This window comes from Cupressus sempervirens, chromosome 3 (genome assembly GCF_028749045.1).
Source record: "Cupressus sempervirens isolate cs-2001-9-10 chromosome 3, ASM2874904v1, whole genome shotgun sequence".
Taxonomy (NCBI): Eukaryota; Viridiplantae; Streptophyta; class Pinopsida; order Cupressales; family Cupressaceae; genus Cupressus; species Cupressus sempervirens.
Genome location: NC_143120.1, coordinates 421,029,321 through 421,042,444, shown reverse-complemented (window position 1 = coordinate 421,042,444; position 13,124 = coordinate 421,029,321). Strand labels below are relative to the sequence as shown.

Below are 13,124 nucleotides of genomic sequence, written 5' to 3'. Positions count from 1 at the left end.
AATTTTTTCTTGCAGTGAAGGACAAGAAACTTGCTGTGGAAAGGACTTCAAATGCGATAAACCCTCTCATATGGGGTCACATAGTAAGTTTATGCTTTTTATCCTCACAAACAACTCCTGCTGAATAAGTTCTCATTTTGATAATTATTAATATATGCGTTCTGAAATATTCACTATACGATATTGACATCTTTAAAGCTAAGTAGTTGCTCAAGGATGTTAGCCGCTTTGGTTTTATTGATCTTATACATTCAAAGTGAATAGGTTATCATTTTGATAATTAATGACTTTTGGGCCTTGAAACATTCACTATAAATTGTTGACATCTTAAAAGCTTAGTAGTTGTTCAAGGATGTTGGCCACTTCAATTTTATTGATCTAATATATTTAATAACTTTTTAATTTGATTGCTTCCTCGAACTTGTCTGTTCAATGTTTGAACATGAATAGAAACAAATAAATTACATTCTGGTTTTGGTGAAATATTTTAAGACTTTCCTGTTGTCAAAATATCATAAGACCCACCATCTAAGTTACCGATTTTGGTTCTGATGAGCGGATGTGGTGCAATTTTTATTATAATTTTTTTGGATGCGTGTATATATATATATATCGATCGATCGAGAGAGAGAGAGAGAGAGAGAGAGAGAGAGAGAGAGAGAGAGAGAGGGTATAATTTATATATGCAAAGAAATGCAAGAAATATACAAAAATAAATTATTCCGTAGCATGATAATTCACCAATGAGAACCTCTCTGTCACTATTGCACGAAATCTGTATTGCATAGTAAATTATTGCTAACGAGAATTCTGTGTAAGGACAAATTGATCTCTTTTTTCTGTTTAAGCCTTTATTGATAATTAATAATTTAAAAAATATGTATTAGTTGCCAAATCTGGCTCTAGTTCAAATCAGTGGTTCAGATTTGGGTGTTCAATTACCGCTGAGAAGAATCCTATTTAATGCAAATTCAATCTATTTCTCTGTTTAAGACTTGAATAATAATTATAAAAATGCTTCAAACATACACACATTTACTAATAATTAGTTTGGGTTGTAACTGAATGTTCATACAGACATTCCTTTTTATAAGTTGCAACCATGGTTTGAGTTTTCTTATAAAGCATACTATCCATATTAATAGATCAAATCATCCAAATGAACCAGCCTGTTGGACACACACAAGTGTATGCAGTGCTCACAAAGATTTCAATTTTGAACAGTTACTAAAATTTCAATGTTCTTATTTTAGTATGTCCTTGGCACACCAGTGTAGCACCCAAAAGCACCAGCACCCGCACCTGGCAATTTCCCAGACACACCGGTAATTAAACCCACCATAATACCTTTCATTATGTAAAGGAAGTAATCAAACACAAAGAATTGCTATCACAAAAAGATTAATAAAGTTACAAAAGCGGCAATGCGTAGTAATTGTTTTTGAAACACCAACCAACAAATACGGTTTTATGTTAAATGATCTCAGAAGAAATGGTCATATGAAGGCTTTTGCGAAGACAATAATTTTGGTCTATGTCATGGTTCCACAAAGTATCATGACAAGGGGACATGGATAAGTTTTGGGGATGAGGGGACCGAAGGCCAAAATTTTGGGACGTTGGAGAGATGGCGAGGGCTTTGGGAGCGATGCTAATATACATGTAATACTTGAAAAAATAGTTATAGAAATATGTAAACGAATTACAAATGAAACTTTGGAAAACTAGTAAAATATTATGAAATTTTGAAGACAGGAGTGATTTAAAGACTGATGTTATATTTGGAATTAATGCCAGTGCACTTGAAAAGAGGCAGTGGATGATGACAGTATGGATTAGGAGGGGGCCAACAAATCAGATGGTCTATGGGATTTACCAGACAATGTGAGATTAAAGGCTGTGAGAATCATGCAGGTCTCGAAATTTATTAGGACAAGTGTGGAGTAGAAGTGGCAGCACAAGCTGAAGTTGAAACCAAGGCTGAAGCATGAGCAGAAGTTTGATCCAAAATATTATGGAAGAGTTCCACAATCCAAAATCAATGTTACTCAAAAACAAGAATGTGTAGAAGCTGTTATGCAATTGACCCTTTTCAAGAAAATCCAAACCTTATAAATCAGAGTGAGTTTGAGGGTGTTGTAGAGGAATAAATTCTGTACCATCCTTTCATGGGAAGTCTTTGTCCTAAATTGCAGCTTGATTACTTCTTGGTGGGAGCAAAGAGCTACCACTGAGCAATATTTAAGGCATTTAAGATTTCTTAAAAAGATAATCTACAGTCAAGATAATATGACAATCAGCCAAACCAATTGGAAGCAATAATGAATGAAGGAAATCTAAAGAATATATAAGCAATTTGTGGAATGCAAAGGTCATGGAGAGATTGTATGTCTTTATGTTTTTGACTATGATAATACAGTGAAGGGACATACAAGCTAGACTCTCCTAAGGAGGATTGTACTGCTAGAGTCACATCAGTCCTGATGGAGCCCAAATTTCCAAGGTTTTGGGCCTCCATTTAAGTGATTTTTCTAAGCTTTCTATCCTATCTTTTGTCTCATAATAGTGCTAAGAATATTTGATGATAGAGAATCTGTTCTAATCATTGGTGCTGGGCTCAGTCAATTCAGGTTTTACATCAGCAAATGCACATTAGTTTCAGGAGTGTTACATAGATCTCTCTAGAAAGTTGGAAATGATCAACCTTTAGCATGAGCCAAGTGGAAAAGCCTTTGTATATGGAGATGCAAATCTGGAGTTACCAGCACGACATTTACGTCAGTCAATTGTGAAAGCTCTTACAGCCATAAATGTTGATTTATAAATCTGCTGAAAGGTAAGAAGTGAGAGAGAGAGGGGATAAGAGATGCTTGTTCATTTCTGAGCCCCTATCTCTCTATTCTTTTTAATAGAGTGATTCATACTAGGTTTCTGACCTCCTGGTCTAGGCATTTGATTTTTCCCATTCACAAGACTGGCCTTGTCTCTGATCCGGGGAACTACAGAACCATCATGATTGGGCATACATTTGCCAAACTATATGTGACAGCTCTTAATGCTATGCTTTCTATGGAGCTCGACAAGATTGGTAGTAGGGCTAGAGGGCAGGCTGGTTTTCGGTCAGATTATCAGACTATGGATCATATTTTCAGATTATGGGCTATTATTGAGGAAGCTAGACACAGATCAGAAAAGGTTTATTGTTGCTTTGTTGACTTTCGCAAAGCTTTCGATTCTGTCCCTAGGGTGGCCCTATTTGAGAGACTTAGGGATATTGGTATTTTTGAGATGCTTCGTATCGCTATTATGAGACTGTATGAGATTGTAGTTGGCAGATTTCGGACTCCGGAGGGCTTCTCGGATCCGATCCATAGCACTATTGGGGTTAAGCAGGGTTGCCCTCTCTCTCCTACTTTGTTTGGGTTGTATATTGATGAGCTTGAGGACTTTCTCTTGAAGTCTTCACTCTCGGGAGACAATTGTTATCTTCATCAGGTCTTGATTTCTATCCTTATTTTTGCGGATGATGTGATTCTCCTTGCTTCTTCTCCAGACAAATTGCAAAGACTTCTTGACGGTTTGACTTTATTTTGCGATCAGAGACAGCTTGTGGTTAACTTGGGTAAGACTTAGATCATGGTCTTTAACTGTTTAAAGACCTCTCATCTTCACTTCATGTTTCAAGGTCAGGAGATTGAGATCACTTCATCCTACACTTATTTGGGGGTCATGTTTTGGTTTGCGTTTCATTATGAGACCTGCTATTCAGTCTAGATTTAATAAGGGAATGGGTTCTCTTGCTTTGCTTGAGAAACAATGTTTCAGACATCACTTTCAGGATACCTCGTCTAAGTTATCCCTCTTAGACGTTTTGGTGTGACCGACTGTCCTTTACGTTTCTGTGGTTTGGGGCCCCTCTCTTCTTAGCTCAGACTGGGCCTCGGTTGAGCGGATTCAGACTTTGTTCTTGAGGCACATCATCAAATGTCACAAGTTCATTCCTCACAGTATCATTTTTGCTGAGTTTGGTGTTCATCCTTTCAGACTCGCGGCCATTTTTTATTTGGTTTGGTTCCTTCATTGTCTTCGTGGGTTTGCTATAATACGGATGGGGATAGGAACCGTTACTCCTACTTAGCTTACTGCTCTTTTGTCTCCATTGCGGAAGCTGAGACTGGTTCTCGTGTGCGTTGTTGGTATGCGCAGGTTTCTTCTCTGTTGAGTTCGATCGGGATTGACGTGGCTCATCTCCCTCCTTTCTAGTTCTCTTTGGATGCCCCTGCTCATCTTCTCCCTTCTCGTCAGGAGTTAAATGAGCATGTCCGTCTTGATATCTATAGACTTTACATTACTACTACCTGGGTTAACCCTCTTGGCGGGCTGCGTCCGCGTATGTCTTTTTATGCAGAGCACTTTTTGGTGATTTCTGATGGGATCATTGCCCGTCCTAGCTATCTCTCACGACGGCGGTCTCATGCTTTGCGAATCTCTTTAGGTTTTTTCAGAGTTGGCTCCCACCGTCTTTGAGCTCAGATAGATCATCATATTGATTGTGGGGAGCGGATTTGTATGCTCTGTACTTTAGGGGAGGTGGAGAATGAGGTTCATTTCCTTTTTCCTTGTCCCATCTACTATGAGATTAGAGGGAGATTCTTTTGCTTATTCAGGGAATGCTTTTCTCTTCATGACTTTTTCAGCTACTATGATCAGAGATGTCTTGCTCTTTATATTCGCGAGGCTACCACGCTCCGTGATAGCATGATCCAGACACTGCTTCCCCATCGACACTCATCTACTCAGCTCATTACTGCCTTCTTTACACCATTATCTCCTTTGCATGGTGTGAAAAGGTCTTCAAGCTCTCTTTGGGCTATTGGGCCTTCCAGATGTGTCAGATTCCGTTCAGACTACTTGCATCAACAGTGTTCGTCTGGGAGTGGATAGAGACAGGGCATTGCCTCTTCACATCGGCATTTGTTTCATTCTGTGACAGATTTCTTTTCGCCCAAGAAAGACTCCTAGCACTTTCTTGGTCTCTGTTCTTTATGGTTATTTCTTTAGCTGTCTTTGTTTTGTTCGGACATCTTTGTATGCTCCTGCTGGGTTTTGCTTCACTGTTGTAATCTTTTCAGTCCCATAGATCTCCTTTGGTCTTTTGTTGGACATTAATATCATTATCTTATCTTATCTTATTTGATACAAGTCATCAACTCTGCAATGGAAAGCCTCCAGACTGCCTTTATATATCCCTTGCAAATCTCCTTCTGTATCGTTGGCTCCAGATTGCCTAGTATTAAGCAGAAGTCAATATAATTGTTCAATTGCTAAAAGAATGCAGTGAGATTACATATTATAGTCATCATAATATAAACATGATTACATCTATAAGCAGTGCTGGAACAGAGACTTTCCTATGGATATGATTACATTCTTTAAGCCAAATAGGAACGAATGTAACTTGAGAAATATAGTTCCAGACGTTTTTGTGAGCTTCTCCCAACCCATACGCAAACTCTGCACCCAGCAAAAGACATTTGAAGCACCCAGAACAAAGGAGCCGTCGAGTATGAAGACAATCTCCATTACTTAGTATTGATTCATTGAACTTAATGTGAATGCGGAAGGAGCATCTTTGATGGTTTCAGACATTGAAGAAGGTGAATTACAATCTATGTTTACAGTTACATGGCATTGAGACTCCACTCATTTGCAAAATGTGAAATCCCATCTCCAGCGATATTAACAGACAAATGAAAGTGCAATTTCGTGAAGCCCGTGCAAGATAATGTTAAGCAATAAGAAGAACACATGGTGGTGATGCTGAAAGAAGTACTAATTTACCACAGGGATGTCATCCGGCAAAATTTATTTTCGTTCTCTTTGATTTCCAACAGGTAAATTTGGAACCAGTCGCCCATGGTGCCGTCAAAAGTTTTTATAAGAATCACACGCCATGGATAAAAAAATAAAATAATGGAGAAGTCGGGAGCCAAAGAATTACAAAGAACTATAAAGTGATTGCTCGTAAATGAATGAATTAATAATTATTATCTTGCCACAACGTATAAATTAAGGTAATGGAAAGATGCGATGATAGTTAGAAAGTGTAATTATTTTTAAAAAGTATATATGACTTTTCATTTGAAAAGTCACATCTTCCTTTGAATGGGATATAAATAAGGATTATTTCATTTATAAAAAGAATTCAATATTCGAACATCCATATTCATGAATTATTTTATATATATACTTGTAAGGAGGAATAAGGAGCTATAATATGGTTTTGTAATATGAATTCTATTATTTTATTTTAATAATAAAATAAAATGTCCTTTGTTTATTTCTAAATAGCATGGAGATTTAAATTGCAGATGATTCGTCCTTTGTAATTATTTTTTTAAAATTCTGTATACAATTTTATTGTTAGATAAGTGGACACAGTCAGTAAGCATCTTAAACTTGATCATCATAGATATAGTGAAATATATAATTGTTTTCATATCTGTGTCCAATTTGTCTCCCTACCAGAGGAGTTAAAGTTCAATTTGGACTAATTTAAGATTGCATATATATTTGATCTGTCGCATCTTGATTATTTAATTGTTGACAGTATAAGTGCATAGAACATTATAAAGTTGTACATGAAAATATTCATTGAAGTTGACTCTATTGCCCGGATGAGCAAAGGCACTAGTCTTTCTATTATTGAAGTCAGAAAATCTATATGTTCCTTCCGACAAGCATTAAATTCATTATTAACAAACCTTATACAAAACATTCAATTATTTCAAGTACTCAACATTGAGTTTCATTTTGATCGAGTTCGAGGACTTTGCCAACCGAAGAAATCTCCAAAGCTTAGATTCGCTATAGAAAAGCTTTGAACCAAGTGATTAGGTTCGAGGAGAAGGTCTACCCACCTAGGTGTAGCAAAGCCTAAAGTGCAAGAGAATCAAGGTGATTCTCATTCGTTGGGCAAAACTGATTGTGGAATCCTATCGGAGAAGTGGCAGACTCTTGGATTTCCAATTTGCGGTTTTGGGAACCAACAAGTCCAACGTCAAACAATGTTGACAACCACTGACAACCACCAAGTAAAAGGTTTTAAAAAAGAACGTTTTTGGGGAATGGGTTTGAAGACCTAGCTATGGGTTTGAAGTCCAGTCATTCTTAAGATGGGTGGCGATTGATTTTGTTTATATGCGCACAACCAATTGACAAAGACCACATGACAGAAAATGCTCCCAAAACTTCAAAAAACCTCAAGCTTAGAAATGACAATGAAATAGTTGAAAGATTTAAAACACATGGCAAGGGAAAAATGGAAGCATTCAAGCCTATAATAGAATACTTACAAAACTATTGGGGAAAACTTGACAATAGAACACTATAGAAGATGCTAGAAAACTAAGTTCTTATGGCCTCAATAGTAGTTTCCCATATAGCATGCAATCACACCTCTCCCATACTTTCCAGTATGGGGAGAGGTGATCTATGATTTAACTTTCCATGCATAATGAGTTGTTAAGAAAATCATCCATAACAAGGCTGAGGTTGTTTTTTACAAAACATAGATGCACCACTGGTAGAGTAGTTGCCAAGTTGCAAAAATTGGCTGAGTTTTTTGGTTTGGCAAGTTTGTATGACTTTTATTAGCACCAAAAACTCACCAAGTACTTGCCAAGTTTTTACTAAAAACTTGGTGAATTTTTGTTAAAAACTTTGTATAGTTTTATAATAGAACTTACAGGTGAAAAATAGCCAAATTAATTTCATTTCTTATTTATTCACTTGTATCTTGCTGAGAGGGGGAAAATAGTCTTCCAAACACTTGCAAACTGATTTCTATCAATTTGAAGTGTATTTGAGGTGGATTTTGAAGAGGATGACATTAATGATTTGGGGAGATTGGAGGGGGGTGAATTTGGTTTTATGCTGGATGACATTGAGTTGAATGAGTAGTCATTGCTAGTGTTACGAGAAGCTAGAGGATGAGCTACATCCAAGATGGAGGATGAGCCAGAAACTGAGTTAGACATACTCAGCGAGGAGGCACAATCATGCCCAGTGCAGACTTCTCGGACTAGACCCTCTAGTTCTACTTCTCCCTTAGTTTTTACTAGAGCTGGGAAGAGAAAGATGTAATTGTAATGATGTAGTTATTTTTAGTTTTACATTAATTATTTACTGTTTTGCTTTCAGCCATCAACATTCCTCACAAGAATGCCATTTTGTATTTACTTTGTGTTTAGATATGTCTAGACTAAGCTTGCTTCTTTTGTGTTCTCGTTTATTGACTCATTGGATGCATCTTCTCATTGAATTTGCAAAAAAAAACACTCCTAATTAAATCTAAGCATTTTTTTAACTTTCCAAGTTTTTTGGTGAGCTTTTGCCCTAAACTAGTCATTGTTTTCCAATTTTTTTTCAAGCCTTGGTGAGTTTTGGCTTTGGCAAGTTTTCCAACTTTTTTATAGAGTATATCAACACGACATTGCCATTCTCACCATGAGAGAGGAGGTGAGGAAAGGCAAATTTTGTAGAGGTAGTCTTTAAGAGTGACCAAAATTATCTCACAGTGAGTTTTTGTAATGTCCCATTTTTCGTGTCATTTTCATAGGATTGGCCTATTTCCTATCCTTGGTAGGCTGATGGAGTTGTTTAGAGGGTCTAGTTGGCAAAGTTAAAAGTCAATTCCCACTCTAGTGGTTAGAGATGTTCAACATAGCTCTTCGTTGAGCTCAATCAATACACTTACTATTTATAGTAAATGCCCTTTTGCATAAGTTGGAGTTTCTAGGTTTAGTAGGGCACCTAAACAATTTTTCTAGCAATATGGAGTTGTAGTGATATTGACAAAATTTCCATTTTGGGACTTACTATTTATAGTAAGTCAAATTATGGTCAGTGCTATTTTTGACAAGGGCACTTGCACTTAGGGTATGTGCGGTGATTAAATCATTCTTGAGTTGACTCAAATTCAGGGGCTTGCCATTAATAGTAAGTCAATGGATGTTATAAAGGGGCCCTTACTATTTTTAATAAGGTAGTGGGATGCACAATGGATACAATAGTTAACTCCTAGGTTTAGTTGGAATCAAGTAATAATGAGTATCTTGGAGTTCTGACATTTTAATTATTAATAAACTAATACAATACTTTATTTATGATTAATTAAAAAGTGCATGCCATTAAATGTTTTTGACTTTATTATTAAAAGGGGATTATTTAACGATTATAAAGTCAAATGATAAACTGCATATTAAGAATAATGTGAAGTGCCAATTTAAAGGGAGATATAACTTATAAGTGATTATTAAATAGACTTTTTATTATTATTCTTGCATCTAATGGAGGGAAATATAATAAAGTATTATACATCATACTTGCAACACAAGCCCATATGAGAAGTTATATGGTGTAAGCTTGACGCTTAAAGCTCAATTTGTACTGGGGATTTATAAATACCTTCAAAGGGAGGTGTGGAATGATTCTATTCATTTGATATTATTGAATTTGTGTGAATATAATTTGAGAAAAGGGTTTGCAAATTTCAACGTTGTTGGAGAATTTGGAATTCTTCTCAATTTCAGCACTTTGAATCGGTGGAATACCCAATGAATTGTTCAATGGTGACAACTTTATTTGGAGGCCATGATTGGGCTTAATTGGTGAAGAAAATGGTGATCAATTTGACAATTTATTTCTGTTAACTAAATAGGAATATAAGTAATACCCTTTAATTTATTTTATATATATCCCTTATGTGATTGAATCATTGAATTGGATCTTCTTGTTCATGCAACTTGCTAGTTCTTGCAGATTTGAAAATATATATTTGCGGCAATACTATAAGTATAATTTGAATTTACTGTTGATATAAAATGCAAAACTTATTAGATAGAGAATGCTGCAGATGTAATAGTACTAATGTGTTATGTATTTTCCAACTGCAGCGATTCTCTTCATTATAAATATAATTGTGGAGGAGGCATGTCGCACGTAGGGACATGTCGCTATGTGGCAGTCGCCCAATAGACACAACAGGACAAGTTGCCACTTCTCATGATATTGTTTCGTCTAAAAATGGACGCACTTCATTTTGAGACCTTTGATCCCTCCATAGCATGGTTTCAGTCTCTTTTTCTCCTCTCCTCTTCTATTTCATGCTTCTTCATCGACTCTCACTTTCTGGTATGGCCTTCTAGGTGTCACTTTTCTACCCTTTTGACCATTTCACCTGATCAACCTATTATCTTGCAGTTTCACCTACAACTCCTTCTTGGCCTTCTTGAAGCCTTTGTGTCCTGTCCTCTGGGACCAGATCGACCCAGGTTGACTTGGTTTGGACTAGGTCAACTTAAGTCAACCTAGTCCCTAATGGTTGCGGGGTTCGGGGCCCGAAAGACCTTGAGTTTAACAATTAGTTTAATTTACTCCCCAGTCAGCCCAAGTTGTTTTCCCGCCCGAAAACTAGTATATAAGGAGGCTTGGGGGCTTCATTTTCATTTCTTATCTCATATTCTCAAAGTTATCCACAAGCAAGTAATCAAGGCGTTCTTCTTCAAGCATTCAAGTCTCAGTGTCTTCTTGCATCAAGTTTATTCCTTCAAGGTGGTAGTGGAGTTTGGCTCCAAGGAGAAGATCCATCATTCCAATCCATTCAAGTTCTTCCATTATTCATCCATGGCATGTCACATAACTTTCCATACATGAGGTTTTGGCTTCTTCGATGTCTTTATGGTTTCTTTGAGTCAAGGCTATTACATTTACATACTTGATCACATATCGAATGCAATTGCATCTTTGAAGGTAATTGTATGTTTCATTTAATATTATTCAGATCTACTACATGCAAGCATTTCCCTTATCAATAATAATTCAATTTACGGTTAATTCCTTAACCTAAGGCTTGACCAAGGCAAGCCCTCATCCAACCCAACAACAAAAATCCTTCATTTTTGTGTGTACTAACATGATAGCAGAATTTCACATGCAGATCTGGAAATAACCCTACGGAAGCTTTCTGGAGAAGTTGGTTCAATTTTGTTACAGTGTTGTCGGATGCCAACTTCATGGAAAGACGTCCTTTCGCAGGTCGACCTAGTCCTTTCTTCTTTCTTGACAAACGATTTATGGGTTTTGCTCCTTTCGCCAATTCATTTGGAAATCCGCAGTCGGATATTTAGAAACAAGCTCAAATCCACAACTGTCGGAGATAAAATACATCTTCTACTACGAATTTCAAGGTGAGTCTTTTATATTTCATTTCCTTTGATATCCATATCTTAGATCTATATCTTAATTGGACTGATTGTATACACATAACATCTAGATCTATATTCTTTAAAGCAATTGGTTTGAGTTTACATACACATTCTATAAGGGCCAAAGAGTGTATTTCCTTGCATTGCATTCTCCTTCATAATTCAAATTCAGTATTAGCACCCTTCTTCCTTTGGGTTCTACCCAATCTAACTTGGTTTATAAGTGAAATCATATTATGGAATTCCCCTCCTTTCCCTCACATACATATTTGAATGGTTTAGTGACTCGAAACAACGAAGATCTACAATCCTATTAAAGTGTCTCCTTTTCCCCCCTATAAACATTTTGGTGGACCTAACGTGAACTCTTTCTTTTGTGGTGTTAGATAGCTCCTTTTTAATTTTATTGGGTGTTTATCTTCTTTTGGTAAACTGGACCTTCTTACCATCTTTCTTGGAGTTAGATCTTCCTCTTTTGTCAATCTCTCTTCTTTGGCATTGGCTTCACCTAAACATTTTGGTGAACCCGACTTCGTCAACTCTTTCTGTTGTGGTGCTAGATCGCTCTTTTTTCATTTTATTGGGTGTTTACCTTCTTTTGGTGAACTCGACCTTCTTACCATCTTTCTTGGAGTTAGATCTTCCTCTTTTGGCAATCTCTCTTCTTTGGTGTCACATCCACCTAAACATTTTTGGTGAACCCGACATTGTGCCTCTTTCTTATTGGAGTTCAATTGTTTACATTAGGTGTTTACCTCCTTTTGGGTTAACCCGGTTCCCTTTTGGGATTTTAAGCATGACATTCTTTTGGTCTATCATGCTTTTCATGGTTACTACTCTTCCCACATTTCTTTATCACACTTACGATGTTTATGAAAGTTTCTTTCAATTTATGTTATTCATGTCTTTACATGCTTTTCTTGGATTTTTTCTTTTATGGTTAACTAACACAAGGTTTTTGGATAGGACATATTTCAAGACTATCATTAGACTTTTATGTGGCTTTCTCATTTACCTTTTAGATGGCATTAGAGATTTTGTTAGTGATCCTCCCAATCCTAATCCTAATCTTATGCCTTCTCTTCCTAATGTTGAAACCCCTTCTACATTTCAGAACATTCAAGGTATGGTTCATGATCTTGATATTTCTCAGTTCTTAAATGACCCATCTCCTCCTTCACCTCCTCCTACTTCTCAACCTTCTATTCACTCTAATTCTCCTATAATTCCTCCTTACACTACATTTGCTCATAATTCTTTCGATACCACATTCTCTTCTTCTACCCTTTGTCGTACTTATACTACAGGTTATAACATTATTACTCGACAAGATTATAAGGGTTTAGGTCTTGGTATTAATGAACATGGTATTAAGAACCCTATTAACCGTCCTACACAACATCATAGCGAGGTCTTAGTCATGTTCCTTCTTCTAATGATCCTTCTTCTTCTCCTCCACATTGACCTCCTTTACACCTTCTTCCGATACCACATCTTTCTCCTATTGATACTATGGAAGCTTTGGCCTTACGGGTTTATCATCACCTTTTGCAAGCTCCACCTTACAATATCAACCATTGATTCCAAATGTTGTTGCTATATTTAAATGTCCTTTTTACTACACTAATGAACATTCTCTTCATGATTGTATAGAGTTTATTATCTATATTCATGGCAACATTGTAAGTGGTAAACTTTCTTATACAAAAGATATTTACTCTCTTCTTCATAAAAATACTTAGCATTTTTAATCCCTGTTGTTGCCACTCCCTGTTATTTTCCATAATATGTTTAGGAGTAGTACAATAGGCCTTTTTCCTTGTTCACCTTCACTGGGGGGCAAGGATTATCCTTTCT

General features: G+C 36.5%; 1 protein-coding gene across 1 annotated transcript in view; it reads left to right on the top strand.

Moving 5' to 3' along the window:
- LOC149566823 (superoxide dismutase [Fe], chloroplastic-like) overlaps nt 1-13,124 on the top strand; it is a 150,577-nt gene that overhangs the window by 94,433 nt on the left and 43,020 nt on the right. The window contains exon 5 of the mRNA XM_089820147.1: nt 16-83. Within this exon, the coding sequence (XP_089676273.1) occupies nt 16-83 (68 nt within the window). The remainder of the gene's footprint in view (nt 1-15; nt 84-13,124) is intronic.